This window comes from Tursiops truncatus, chromosome 9, assembly GCF_011762595.2.
Source record: "Tursiops truncatus isolate mTurTru1 chromosome 9, mTurTru1.mat.Y, whole genome shotgun sequence".
Lineage (NCBI taxonomy): Eukaryota > Metazoa > Chordata > Mammalia > Artiodactyla > Delphinidae > Tursiops > Tursiops truncatus.
Genome location: NC_047042.1, coordinates 80,903,504 through 80,919,100, shown reverse-complemented (window position 1 = coordinate 80,919,100; position 15,597 = coordinate 80,903,504). Strand labels below are relative to the sequence as shown.

The following is a 15,597-nucleotide window of genomic DNA, read 5'->3' as shown; positions in this document are numbered from 1 at the left end:
AATTTATTTAGGAGAAATGACATACGATCTCTAATTTTGAATATCTTCTAGCAATTCACCCTTTTTATGTCAGAAAATAGTCTCTTTTCCTAAAGCAATTGTGGTATGGATTCCTGTTTTGTGATTTTTCTTTTTTGAGGGTGGGAAGGCTGGAAAGATGTTATAATTAAAAGATACATGGTTAGCTATTCCCAAATCTTATTGTGGTGTGTAGTGATTATATCAATAAGCAGTGGCTAGACTTACAAAACTATATATTTAAAATACTTTACCAAAAATATAATCTTAAGGCTGAAATGGTATCAAGCATAAAAATAGCCTCATGTTAAATTCTCTGTTCATTATTATGTAGCCTTTATGTCCTAAAGCCAAAGATGATTTCAGAGGTGACTTTTTCTGAAGCATGTATGTACATCTCACGTTCATTTCTGCCTCATTTCCACACCAGAACTTATCATGTACAGAATAAAAAAGCAACAAAAACAAAAAGCACAAATGCTTTGCTTTGGCTTCTGAAACAATGGGACCTGAACCCAAACTAAATCCTTTCTTACTGTTTAGAAATGTGCTTTGAAAGAAAGCGAGTCCACAGACCCTTATAAAATACGTTCTAATTAAATTGGTGGTCATGAAACCATATTTTGGCTGCAGGCTGATCTGTCTAGGTTTCTGGTATAGCTTTGGCTATTTAGTCTCTTGTGTGACGATCCATCATTTGACAGCATTCCTCATGGGTTGAAATGACCTGTCATTTGTTTCGCAGATACCTCAAATCAGCTATGCATCCACAGCCCCAGAGCTAAGTGATAACACCAGGTATGACTTCTTCTCTCGGGTGGTCCCCCCTGACTCCTACCAAGCGCAAGCCATGGTGGACATTGTGACGGCACTGGGGTGGAACTATGTGTCAACACTGGCTTCTGAGGGCAACTACGGAGAGAGCGGTGTGGAGGCCTTCACTCAGATCTCGCGGGAGATCGGTAAGCGTGTATTTATCAGATTATCGCATTTGGAGATGACAGGTTGCAGAAGTCTGAGCACCCCCAAGAGCTCTCTGATCTGTATGGGATAATTAGAGCTCCTAGAGATACGTGACCCAGGCTGTCCACTCTAGGGGGAAGCTGGGTTTATTATAAATGATTTTGTTGTTCTTGGTCTATCAAGGTGACACTTTGGTGCTAATTTAGGAATTAGAGCTCCTGACTCAGGCGAACATTTTTTAAAGCTGTCTGTTTTGACGAGGGACTTCGCTGGCACATTAGAGCCACTGTAAATTTGAATAAATGACATGCTATTTGATTGTTCTAGATGGAGGTTTACATTAGCGAGTCATTAAGTTTTTTTAAAAAGGCAGTGGAATTTAACATCCAACACTAGAGGGAATTAACACTGGTAATCATCTTAAAACAGTACTGAAGTAGCCCCCAAGGCTATACATAAGCGATATTCTTATTCTCGTATTTCACTTTTTGAATTTTTATTCTTACCTCAAACTCTGAGGTAAGGGCAAGATGTGAAAACTTGGTTAAAACAGGGTGCTCGTGAACTCTGTCCCCGGTTTTTTCAAGGTTCTCATCCAAATCTCTGTAGGCGTTTTACTACGTGTATGTTTAACCATGAGGCTTACACTGCGTGGGAAAACCAGAAAACAAAAACAACTTAGGGCATAAATATTATTGCTGACTGGCCAACAATATAACTTTGTGGATGAAAGGAGACATGTTACCATTACTTAACAAATGCTATTGTTCTTACTAAGAATTACTGAATAAAATTTGCATATTTTTCTATAAAAGTAATAACAATCTTTTGTCGAAAATTTAACGTGCCCTTTAGCTGTTTTTGAGTAATTTTGAACTTGCAGGAAATTATATTGATAATTTATTGTTTTTCTTAGAAGCTTCAGTGCAGGAAAAGACCATGGGAGTGATTTGGGCTTATTCCCTAATTAGCAAAGACAAAGTTATTGGAATAAGGTTTTCTCTCGAAACACTTGAAGATGCCTGCGATCTGTTCTTCTGCATATAACAGAACATGGAAATTTATTATACATAATATTTGGTGTGTTTACCATTTGTTCCAGTGCTATGCTGTTACAGAAAATGTAGAAAAGACCTGGTTTTGTTGGAAAGATTGGCTTAATTTATTTAAGGGACAACTATTCATTCCTGTTGTAAATATCCAAGATGCCATAACCTGTGCTGTTTGGAATTTTAATTTATATCACTACTGCTATAAAGATGATTCAAAACATTCAACTGAACTTTAAATGAGGGTAAATTACATTACCTTCTTGGAAAAGAATCCCAAGTTTATCCTTAGGAGAAATGCCCACTCAAATGAAAACAATAGCTTCTGAAAGCAGGGTTAACGCATTATTTTAAGCAGCTGATGTCGGTTCTCACCAAAGTGGTAATTCAACGACAGAAGGAAACTAATAGAGCACGTATTGAAATGAGAAGTTTTCTGCAGTGATCCTGTACATTCTCAACTATAGGGCACATTTTGTGTGCACGAAACAGATTACTATGAAAAATTCAGTACAGGACATGATTTGCCAGTTGTTGAAGTATCTGATAAAATGCATTGTTCTAGAAGTTAAGTGAGATCGCAGTTTTACTCTTCTTACTAAAAAAGAAATATTTTGTTTTCACTTTTAAGGAGCATTGCTCTTCTTAGGTAACTGTCACCTAAAAGGATTCAGACGATACCATTAATTATTGCTGTCTCTATCTTAGTCATTAGTACGGGAGAAAATAATTTTAGTGCCTTGTGTAGGATGCTCTTGATAGAGCAACCTGTTTCTTCTGTGTTGATCCTTTCAGTATTCTGTGACGTGATTGGCTTTCCATTCTATTTCAGTTCTCACTTATCTGGGGAATGGAGGAGGGCTGGGTTGTCAATTAATATGCAGAATACTGAAAAGGCCAAATTAGTACCACACTAGAGTATGCCATGGAATATATTAAATATCAAAATCATCCCTCATTTTAATGACAAAGATTTTATCCAGAACAAAAATAGCTGAAAATGAAACCTTTTACATGACAATGATATTAATGGGAATGGCATAGGGTAGCAACTTAACCCATTCTGAAATGATCTGATGCCTCTAATGAAAATTCATTAGTTCTATAACATTTGCTCCTCTTACTACGACGTTGAAGACATCTCTGTCACTGTGTTACTAGTGTTTTTAAAAATCTTAGTCTCTTGACTGAGAAGGAGAGTATACATTCATTTTTTGGAGTGTCTGCCTATTAATGAAATTGTATATTTTCCCGACTCTTCTAAATTTTCCTGTACTCTGTTCAGGATTTCTCTCTTCAAGAACGTTGATTGCCAAGAAATTTCAGTGTAAATTGAGGCTTCCTATGTTTTGTCTCTGATTAATTCTGACAGATCATAATGGAATGATAGTGAAAGGAAAATCTGTTTAGGGATACAATGCCTGCACGGTTTGTTTAGAACGTTTTTCATCTTAACAAAATCTGAGACGTGGGGAAGTGTCCTTCGTGAGTCTTGGAGAACGAAGTTTATGAGTGAATGATGGTCATGAACACAGATGCCCGTGATGTCTCTTCTCTGGTCACGATCCTTCTCAGGGAGAGAGGGACAGGAATTATTTGATAAAATAAGACAAATAGCCCCTTGATATCCTAGCTGTTATAATCTCAGCCCCTTGACTATAGCATTTTTATTGGAGAAGTCAAAAGAAAAATATTTGGGATCAACAAGTAGCACAATCTGACTGGATCATAGTTTGTGTAGTGAGGTATGGAAGACAAAACTGGAAGGCTTTGTGACAAGGACACATAGGTGAGCACTTTACCTCATAGGACAGTAATTTTATCCTTTATTTTCTAGACAATGGAGGAAACTACCGAGGAGAGAGGGGTCTACTAGGATATGTATTTAAGACTTTGCTAATGAGAAGCGAAAGATGGGGAGACCAGTTGAGAGGCCTCTGTAGTATCAGTCTTAGCCTCACATGGGGTAGTGGTAATAGAAGTGGAAGAGGGAACAGACTTGAGAGGCACTTGGAGGTGGAGTCTCTGGAACTTAGCAATTGATTGGAATTAGAGCTCGAAGGTAAGAAAAAAATGAAGCTTGAAATTCTGAACCCGGGCAATTGGGAAAATGCAAGTACCATGAATAGAAAAGAGACAGTGAAGTGGAAAGGTTGGTTTGGGGTGGGAAGCATAGTTTGGTTATGAACCCAAGAAACTGTCAGTACTGGTACATACCTTTGTGGAGAAGAGCAGCAAAGAACATTGATCTAAAGCCAAGGCAGGAATTGAACTATAGATCTGAAGCTCATTCAAATTGATGATTGAGGTGGGAAGGGTAATTGCTGAGGCAGAACATGTAGTAGAGTGTGAATTAAAGGGGGTGGAAGATACACCCTTGGGGAGAAGCTTTACATAAAGGTGTGGGATGACGAGCATTGGTGAGGATGTAAAGGAAAGGGAAGCCTTGCACACAGTTGATAGGAGTGTAAATTGGTACAGTCATTATGGAAGATAATATGGAGTTTCCTCAAAAATTAAAAACTGAACTACCACATGATCCAGTGATTCCACTTCTAAGTATATGTCCAAAGAAAATGAAATCAATATCTTGAAGAGATATCTGCACTCTTGTGTTCATTGTAGCATTATTTACAATAACCAAGATATGGAAACAAACTGAGTGTCCGTTGATGGATGAATGGATAAAGAAAATATATGTTAAATGGGATATTATTTAGCCTTAAAAAAGAAGGAAATCCTGCCACTTGTGACAACATGGATGAACCTGGAGGACATTATGCTAAGTGAAATAAACCAGACACAGAAAGATACATACTGCATGCTGTCACTTATATGTGCTCTCACTTATAGGTAGAATTTTAAAAAGTCAAACTCATGAAAGCAGCGTGTAGAATGCTAGGAGCTGGTGGGGGGTGGTAGGAGAAATGGGAAGACGTTAGCCAAAGGAAATAAACTTTCAGTTAAACAAGATGAATAAATTCTGAAGATCTAATGTACAGAATGGTAACTATAGTTAGTAATACTGTATTGTATACTTGAAATTTGCTAAGAGTTGATCTCAAGTGTTCTCACTACACACACACACACACACACACACACACACACACACACACACACACACACAAAGCTATGTGAGATGATGGAGATGTGAATTAGCTTGTGTGGGTAATTATTTCACAGTGTGTACATATATCAGAACATCATGTTGTACACCTTAAATATATACAAGTTTTATTTGTCAATTATACCTCAAAAAAGCTGGAAAAATAAAATTAGTATAAATGAAAAAAAATGAAGATTTGGGAATAATGGGCTAGATTTAGTAAGGGAAAGCTAAGAATAGGGCAGAGTGTTCTCTTTTCTCTTCTCTTGATGGGTTTGTGGCCATGGGAGGGCTCTCAGTCTTCTTTGAAGTTTTCCATGATAGGCGATGGTAGGAGTTCTTGAGGAAAAAGTCAAGGTTATTGAGCAGATATTCACAAGAGAACAGGAACTTTGCCAGAGGGCACAGCTGAACGTGTGTGGTACAGTGGCAGAGAATCAAGGAATGTCCCTGAGAGCGCGTATATTAGGGCTGCCATAACAAAACACCACGAACTGGGGGGCTGAAAGCAACAGAAACATACTGTCTCACAGTTCTGGAGGCTAGAAATCTGAAATCAAGGTGTCGGCAGAGCCATGCTGATTCTGAAACCTGTAGGGGAGAATCCTTTCCTGCCTCGGTAGCTTCTGGTATTTGCTGGTGATCATTTGTGTTCATTAGCTTCATCCGTCAATCCAGTCTCTGCGTCCATCATCACATTGCTGTCTTTTCCCTTCTTGTTTCTGTCTCTGTCTTCTCTTCTTATAAGAATGCCAGTCATATTGGATTAAAGGCCCCACCCTACTCCAGTATGACCTCATCTTAGCTAATTATATCTGCAATAACCCTATTTCCAAATGAGGTCACATTCTGGGGTACTTGCTGTATCTTTTGGGGAGACACAATTTAATACCCATAACAGGGGGTGGTAGTGATGAAGGGTGTACTTAGGGAGATAACTCGCAGTGACAGGGATGGGAGGTCGACCAGGAGGACAAACAGTTAGCAATAAAGATGAGGGGGGTGCTCTGTAGACAGAATTTGGTAGCGGAGCAGACCATAATATAACCAGCTCAAAAGTTCCTTTTGAAGTGCTGCAGAATTTTACTCTCCCAGTCTTGACTACTTGGGTAGATGAGGCAACCTAATGGATGACTCAGGGTTCCAGATGGGGGTGGGCGGTGGGATCCCTGTGTCTGGCTTTCCCAGGATTCTAAGTAGTCAGGAGCTTCCTAGTAGGATCGCAGCGGACACTCCCTCTACAGTGGTGTACCGGCTGTTCAGCCTCCCTGCTTTGTGTAATTCCAAGCTATTGTTCTTTTCAATGACACCTGGGAAATTTTGGACATCTAGAGTCTTTTCTGGCCTAATTTATTTTTATTTCCCCCTTTGGTCTCTTTTGGCTTGAGGGAAGGGAATAGCTTAGTTGCTGCTGGTGGTTAAGACTTCTCCATCCCCTATGTTACACATCCTCAGTTGTTAGCACCACAGTCCTCTATGTCTGTCTTGTTTTAATGCTTTGATATGATGTTTTCATTGATATTATAATAAGAAGGTTAATAATACATACCCATGCTTTTCTGTCATAAGCTCTGGAACTTGTAGTTTGTGACTCAATAAATGACTTCCTTGAGGCTTTAGACAGATTCTTTCCCTTCTTTGTCTTACCTTATTATATTATTTAAAAAAGAAGACAGGATAATAAATGTTAATGCTGCCAAGGGGCAAGGAAGCTAAAGCTTTATCTTTGAAGATGAAAGGAATCTGTGATAGCATTTTATCTTTTCACTGTGGATTCGCACAGTGTGGCAACACACCTCCTTTAATCAGTCATCGTGTTTATGAATGCTTTATTGAAGATGACAGGCCTGCGAGTCGTCATCCCACACATTACAAGGGGCAGAACAGACCTGATTCTGTCAAATCTACCATACGTGACTTTTTTTCTTCTAATTTGCAAATGCTGGAAGCTTCTGACTATTGTCTGACGTGTTCAGAATCTTAAAATCTCAGACTTGGAAGGGATCACAGAGGTCTTTGGATTGGCACAATCTGTTTGAAATGTTAATGCAATAAATCAATTTAATTAATTCATTTTTGTGTGTATGAAATGACCGACACTTGCCAAAACATTTGATAGTAATTTATTTTCGGTGTGGGTCAAGAAATAAAGTAAGGGAAATTTCATTCCACCTCTACAATGGAAAAGTGTCCTCTGATCATTTTAAGCTAAGTCAGTACTGTTTTAAAATAAAGCGTTTTTTCCTCTTGGGTTATAAACGAGAATCAAGTTTCTATTAACTGCAATGAATCTGCTTCAAGAATAAAACAAAGTATTTTAAGTGAGAGAAAGAAAAAAGTACATAAAAAGCAGCTTTTTCCCATAGATGTTCACTGCTTTGGAAAAATGACTTCCAGCAGGCAAAAATCAATTTGACAAAAGTATTAATGTTGTAAAATACTGTGAATGAAAGGAAACATTTTAATTCAATTGAAATTTTTACTTTATATTCCTACAGCTGACTTCCACTGATAGCACATTTCAAGTTGCACATCATGTTTAATTAATATTAACACCAGGTAATTGGCAAGAATAACTTCAAAGGAGGGCTGAGGAAATTGCAAATTGGAACTGCAGGTGCAGCGATCCTGCGGAAGCTTTATAGGGATCCAAAGAAAGTGTATACGATTTTGACAATTACTGCAGAACTTGATCAAATGGAACATCATTTCAAAGCCGTTCTTCATTCTGGCCTTGCTTAATATTTAGGGCTTAGGAACTGCTAAGTAGCAACAGCTGCTATTAATGTGAAATGGCAAATAGCATTCAATAGATGCTTTTAAACCTATGATTCTAACGCCGTAGTTAAGTATTTAGTAAACAATGGCAGTTTGATGCGGTGGAACACACCTTGGAGTCAAAAACGTGTCTAAATCCCCCTTCTTCAATTATGAGACTCTGTCTGAAGATTAATTTCCTTGTCTATAAAATGGTGGCCCTCTGCTCAGTGATCATCGTGTGCTAGAATACTTGTGAAATGTTCTTTATAAACTCTAAAGTGCTATTTGATATCAGGTATTACTAGTGAAAGGAATGGGGATAATACGGATTTTTTTTCCAGAATGTGTGGCAAACCTGTAGATTATTATGAAGGTGGTGGATGTGCTGCCAGTGTGTAGGATAAATAGCCAGGGAAGGCTTTGCATGATTCATTAGTTACCTTCAAACTTAGTCATATTCTGCCTGAAAGATCAGAGAGGAGATTTTGAGTGGCTCCTGACCGCCAGCTCTCCGTTCTCTTTACTAGCCCTCCACAACTGCTGTGGTACATCTTCTACCCTGTCTTAATCTTGTCACCCCTGGCTGTTGAATATTGCTTCTGGTGTCACCAACAGTTGTGTTTGCTTGGGTCTGATTGTTCAGGTAGCACATTGTTCAGATATCAGGACAAGCTTGAGGTACCTTGCCTCATCCTTAGTGATGTGCTCTCATGAGTCCCTGAGCTTAACCCTGTGGATTCACTTGCCACTCTGATCGTAATGCCAATTTCTCTGTATACCTCTTCCTCCAGAATGTGTTTTTCTCAATGGAAGGACACTCCCCTACCCCAACACCCAGTGCAGTGCCTGGCATATGCCAGGTGCTTCATGAATTTCTGTTGAATGACCATTGTCACCAATTCATGGCTCTGTTGGCGCTGTGAGCCTAGTGGTCAGGCTTCCTCAGGCTCTGGGAACCGAAGGGCAGAGATGGTCCCAACAATGGCTTATGCATTTTCTTTGCTAACACGTAACCTATATGGGAAGCTTTGGTCTTCCACATTGTTGAACCACTCAGAATTCAATTTTCTATTACTGGAAAATACCAAAGCCTGTAATCTATAGGTTCAGCCCACCCTGGATTCCCTCAGGCCAAACAGTGCTGGGGAGTGGCTAAGAGCTTCTTATCGGCTGGGTCTGACTTCCAGATCTGTCACAGCTTAGCTATAAGACCTTGGGTAAATTACTTACTCTTGTTGTGCCTCACTTTTCTTATCTGTACAATGGGGATAGCAATTGTCTAAGAATCAAAAGAAATCATACAGAACAACGTGTAGCTCGAGGTAAGTGGTCAACAACTGCCAACTCATGTTGTGTTAGGCATCCTCGCTGATGGGTGATCCAGGGTTGTCTTATTGCCCAGAACCTGTGCCCTGTTAGCTCAGTGAGCGAATAAGAAAGCAGAGTGAGGCCTACATAAGAGCTCAAATAAAAGCAGCCAGTCCTCCTCATTCCTGAAACTTGCTTTGTACCTCCTAGCAGAGACCAATCCTATTATTATTTTTTCTTAGCCTGACTCATGTACTACATAGAATAGTGTTGGCACCTAGTTGAATGCATGAATTAATTAAATGCCAGTCAGTGGTGGCTCACCAAGTACGCTTTCTCCTCTTCCTTTTGAGCCTTCTATATATTAACTGACTCAGCCAGCATCTATTGTGTACCCACCATGGATCAGGGCATCCTTGTTCTAGGCGTTCAGGATCTAGAGCTGAATCACGGCCTCTGCTTCCTAGCTGGTTACTGTGTACCAGAGGATACAGAGATGTAAACAAACACTTTCAAATGAATGTGATCATTGCCTTCATGGAGGCATCATTCAGAGGCGTTGGCCAAGAGCACAGTGCCCAAGAGAGGGCATCCTGCAGTTCATGTAACGAAAAGACCTGCCATGAGGCAGTGGAGGGTGACAGTTTATGGACCCCAAGCTCAAAGGGAGTACGCTGTGTGATGTGAGTGGAATGAATTTAGGTAAGTTCAACACAAGTTCTTGAGAAAGAGAGACAAAAAATGCATGTAGAATATGGTGCCAACTTTGTAACGTGTGTATCTGTGAACATATAGTTTTGACAATCCTCATTTCTTGATGTATGGATGGATACCCAGATGTGTCCGTCCATAGATAATCGGCTTTAGCCCCTTTTCCCCCCGGTCACTCCCACCCAGCATCACCGATGCCCTAGGCAGCAGTTTCAGTTTTGTTCAGTTCCCGAGTCTTAATCAGGGCCAATAGTTTGTCCTGACCTTAGCTTACAAGTTTCTGGGCTTTGGAATGATTTTGCCAAGACGGACCCTGTACTTGGTGGTCCCAGGGTGAGCCCTGAGCTCCCTTCTAGGTTGCAGCAAACTTACAGAGCTGTCTCACCCTGACTCTGGATCCCTAGCAGTGGGACTCTGCCCCAGACTCTGACCTCTGAGGCTGAACCACGACACACTGCCTATTCCTTGTCAACTCTTTCCCCTGACTGTGTGGAGGCATCTGGTCCTCTGCACGACTCATGCACTTGTTGAGATCTGACTATGCGTGAAGCCATTGAACAGAGTCCTGTCTATTGGGTCCCTAGTGTGTGCGGGGATCCTGACCCTGTCTAGCTTGTTGTCTTTATATTTCTCACATCCTTTTAGTGTCGTATCCCTAGAATAAAAGGGGTTCAGTCTCAGAGGATGGTTTGAGTTTCTCTCTCAGAAATTCCCATTTAAATGCTTAGGAAGGGTATGTCATCAACAGGGTTGTCCCTGTTTCGAGTTATTCTTTTCCTGCTCCCTAACTCTTATTGCCAACTGTATGAGTTTCCTAGGGTTTCTGTAACAAAGTACAACAAACTGGGTGGCTTAAATGACACACACACACACACACACACACACACACACACACACATATTTTTTTGGCTGGCTCTGTGGCTTGTGGGATCTTAGTTCCCTGACCAGGGATGGAACCTGGGCCCTAGGCGGTGAAAGTGTGGAATCCTAACCACTGGACCGCCAGGGAATTCCCACATAAATCTATTGTGTCATGGTTCTGGAGGCTGGAAATCCGGGATCAAGGTGTCAGAAGGGGTGGTTCCTTCTGAGGGACCCACCCTAATCCAATATGACCTCATATTAGATGATCTCATATAAGTATGACCTCATCTTCATTAATCATATCTGTAATGACCCTTCATTAATTACATCTGCAATGAAAATAAGGTCACATTCTGAAGTACTGGGAGTTAGGACTTCAACATGTGAATTTTGGGGGGGGACACAATTCAGCCATAACACCAACCCTAACTGCTGGATTGAACCCTGATTCGTGGAGTTCTGTCTGAACTGAACCCACATGCGTCCTGGTTCTTTAGGTGGATTTTGGGCCCTGGACTCCCCTGTGTCTCCTGAGGCCTCAGCTTCCGTAACCAAGGTAGCCAGCCCCGTTTCCCCTTGTCCTTGCCGGCTGGGCTCTGCCTGCCTCAGAGCTGAATGCCTGCGTCACGGCAGGCGTGTGCTTCTCCGCCTGCGCTTAGCCCCAAAGAAATTGCATTCTTTCATTTCCCTTTCCAAAGTCATTTTCTTGTTCAAGCTCTTCTGTTTGGAAACTCCAGCACTAGATGAGCGTGCCATCCGCACTTTACTGTGTTGATAGAACATAATATGAAAACATCTTTCTGCAGAAATGAAGCAACATCAGAATCCCTTCCTGTCACTTTTTGTAGGTGCTAAAAGAGTTGGCCTGAGAATGAGTGTGTTTTCCCGCTTTCCGTCATAACTTATCAACTAAGCAATAATTATGGTTTCCTTGAAAAGAAATGGCTCAAGAATAGTGCAATCAGGAAGGTATAAGATGAATAGTTTATTGAAAAAGGCGCCAATTATTTCAAGGGTCACATCCCTTGGCAAAACTGGGCCACATGGTCCTTCTGCTCTAACATCTGTATGTTTGACAGATCCCGGGCTTCTTTCTTTGCTTCTTTCCATGCTGCCTGGTCAGAGGCATTTCATGATTCACTGGGGACTCCACAAGGGGAAGGCAGGGGAAAGGAGGCAAAGTGAAACTCGAGTCAGCACATTTTGTTTCCTGTTAACAGCTCTGGGAAGAGGTTTGGTCGAGAAAGGAATTTTAAGTAATGATTTAAACATATCTCTGGCAGTTCCACTAGTGAGAAAAAAAATGCCTCGTGTAGCAGCTCAGACCTACTTCTGAAGCAGTGGTACACAGGGCCATGTGACTCAGGGGCCACATGTGCATCATGAATCACTGCTGGCACCCACATAATGGGCAATTAAGGGAAAGAGGCAAGTGCAGAGTACATTGTTAGCCTATTGTGTTTAGTATCGTGGAGGGCAACCACTGTGCTCCCCTTCAGAATGGGTTTGATGTGACTGCCAGGAGGAATCCTAGGGTGGATGGGAATATTCATGGGAGTTGATGTGACACTTCATTCAAGAAATATTTGAGCACGTATTGTACGTTTGGGCCCCCTTCTAGGAGGTTGGGGATATGGTACTGGGTGAGTCCAACCTGATTCCCACCCTTGTAGGCTTTCCTGTCAAGCTTACGGTCTTTACATTTCTCATGTTCTTTTAGTCTCCTACCTCTGGGCTATGGGAACTCAACCTAAGCCTACAGTGTGAAATGCCTCAGACCGAGAGTCCATGAAAATAACGAGAGAGGGTCTGTAACCGTCACATCAACAACTTGATCCCTTGGGTGTTCTGGAGATACCAGAGTTCAGTCCATGTCCATGGCATGCTGGGTGAAAGAATACATAGTTGAAGGAAAAGTGTGCCTGTGTGGGCACACAGAGGGATAAATCTGGACTTAGGAAGCTCACCGGGTACAGATGTTTGGGAGCAACACCAAATGCAGGATGGGACAAGAAGTGCATCTAGCCCTGCAGAGCATAGATCAAGAGATTATGGTTCTGGGTGATAACCTGAACCGACTGCCCTGTGGCAAGAGATCCGCTCACGCCACATCTCGGCCCGGAATTCCTGTCCTCCCCCTATGTAGGTCTGGTTTACATTTCCTTATCCTTCAGTTCTTGGATTATTTCCAGGAAGCCTTCTCAGATCTCTACCTTCTCATCCTCCCAGACAAACGTAAGTGAGGTTTCTCTTCTGTGTGTTCTCTCAAGTAAAAAACCAATCCAGACTTAGACAAGGAGAGGCTTTATTCAGAAGTAAGACGATTGCAAGAGAGAGAAGACTTGAATTCAAAAATCCACAAGTATCGCAAAGTCAAAGGGAAGAAGGGTTTTCTTTTATATGGTAGGTAGCGGTAAGCAACAGCTTAATAGAAACTTTTAAGGGAAGTCTGGGTCGGCAAAGGGGAAATGACCAGGAAAGTGTCCTGCTCTGATCAGCCGCTTTCCAGAGGCAGCTGATAATGGGGACATGGTCCATTTTCCAGTGCTTGCTCAGATTTGGGGGCAGACAGAGTTCAGGGGCATGTAGGAAGGAGAGAAGCCTGAGTACACTTGTGTCGAGACAAAGTAGCGGGTGAGAAGTGGGCAACTGTGAACCCTTGGTCCGTTTCTAGGGAACCATGAAGATATCTTACCACTGTGGATTTTAATGACTTCTCTCTTCCTTCGGAGGTGGAGAGCATACCTTATTTATCTCAAGTCCAAGGAGGAGGTCGTTGGAACCCCCAATCGATAACCAGTTGGTCAGAAGTACAGGTGATAACTTGGGCTTGCAATTGGCATCTGCAGTGTGGGCCAGGGGTGGGGGGTAGTCTTGTAGGACTGAGCCCTCAACTTGTGGAATCTGATAGTCTCTCTGGGTGGACAGTGTCAGAGTTGAGTTGAATTGTAGGAAACTTGTTGGTGTCCTGAGAACTGCTTGTCGGTGTGGGGAGCCCCTCGCCAGCACTGGAGTTGATATCAGAGCCTATTAGTCTTTGTATAGTACTGTAGTTGCAAGGTCTAGAAGATGCTCTAAAAATGTTGAATGAGTGAGTAAATGAACACACAGCAGGTGAGTGAATCCTGGCAGACAGGACACCAGGAAGCAGGTAGTTTGGAGGAGGAGGTAGGTAGATGGACAGGCTAGCAGTCCACATGAAAGTGCTCAGTGGAAGAGGGTAAAACCCTGCCCAGGGTAAGAATTCACAACATACCTGCTGTTACTTGGGAGGCATGGGGTCTGGGGGCATGGCTGGGTCTACAACAGGAAGTTGCATGGGAAGGAGAGAGAACCAAGAAACCAATTCAGGGCCAGGATTAAGTTGGGAAACAGAAGCAGTAGCTTAAGTAGGTGACAGCGAGTTTGATGCCCAGATGGCTAAACTTGATTCTCAGAACCAGAACCAGATGGCGGATCTGCACTTCCGGTGGGGCAAAGCTGAGTTAAGGGCTAGAGCTTTGCTAGGTCTGACAAATAGGGGGGATGCAAAATCAGAAAGGAGGTAAATATGCTGAATGTACTATTCTCCTTTCAACTGGCTTTGAGTCTTCCAGGTATATAAGTGTGTGATGTGTTTCATGACTGCAAGATGTCCTAAAGGTTTTTGATGTTTAGACTCATGACTCCAGGCCCCGAGGAGCTTGTTCGCTGATGACCCTTTTGACAAATGATTGATGTCCATGTGAAGTTGGACTGTGCTAGGTGCTGGGAATTCACAGCTCTGGCCTTAAGGGGCTTAGATTCTGATGGGGAGACCGATTTAAAAAGAAAACAAGTAAACAAACTAATGATTATAAATTCAAGCTAATAATTATGAAGTGTATCTTATTAAGAAAGGAACAAATGTGTGTTTTTGATTTATTTGAGAGATATCCAGGAAGCCAGTGTGGCTAGAACCCAGCAAGGGGCGGGGCGGCAGCACAGGAGGTGAAAAGCAGTCAAAGGCGTGATTGACTAGTGTCATAGGTCATGGCAGGAAGTGTGGATTTTATTCTCAAGCAATGGAAAGTCTTTGGAGGGTTTGGAGAGTGACATGGTACAATTCAGATTTTAAGGGAATCGTGTGCAAAAACTGGATTGTAGGGATGGAACCAGAATATGAGTTAGAAATTTCTTGGGGTTGACTTGGACTTGGGTGGAGGTAAAGGCAGGGAGGTGTGTGACTTGGCCTAGGTACAGATAGGATCAAAGTCCCAGGCCTGGGAAAATGAGGTGACTTGATGCTATGGGGACCTAAGCCATTGAAGCAAAACTCCTTTAAGACTTGTTGGTCAACAGCAGGGTGTGTCCTAGAGCCCTTAGACTGGAATGGGTGTGTCCCGAGTGACAGTATGGTTCCCTTAAATGGATGATTCAGGGGTGGGAGATCAAGTGAATTATTTCCTGGCAAAATTTCACTCCAACTGATGCTTCAGTGAAAAAGAGTTAAAATGGTAAGTGTCTCCCAGGTTTTTGTTACTTTTTTTTTTTTTAAACAAAGTCCGCTAGAGACCTTTATTGCTCTTTTTCCTGTGTTCTAGGAGGACCTGAAGTTTAGAGTTTTCTTGTTAATTGTTCTGAATATTTTCCTCTTAACTCATATTTCTTGTTGCTTTTATACTCTTGTGTTACTGATTCATTTGAAGGCTCATTAATCATTATGCAGTTTTGCGAACATTTTTATGCTTTCATAATACAATGGTGATTCTGGAAACACTTCTGAGTCCACATAGTCAAGGGTCATAGAAATGGGTGATTTGACACGTTGTCCTCTAAAAATTAGGTTTAGTGCAACTT

The 15,597-nt window shown here is 41.8% G+C and overlaps 1 protein-coding gene across 1 annotated transcript in view; it reads left to right on the top strand.

Annotated features, from left to right (window-relative positions):
- The window catches only part of GRM8 (glutamate metabotropic receptor 8), a 755,367-nt gene that overhangs the window by 140,981 nt on the left and 598,789 nt on the right, over positions 1-15,597 (top strand). The window contains exon 3 of the mRNA XM_019924505.3: positions 764-980. Within this exon, the coding sequence (XP_019780064.3) occupies positions 764-980 (217 nt within the window). The remainder of the gene's footprint in view (positions 1-763; positions 981-15,597) is intronic.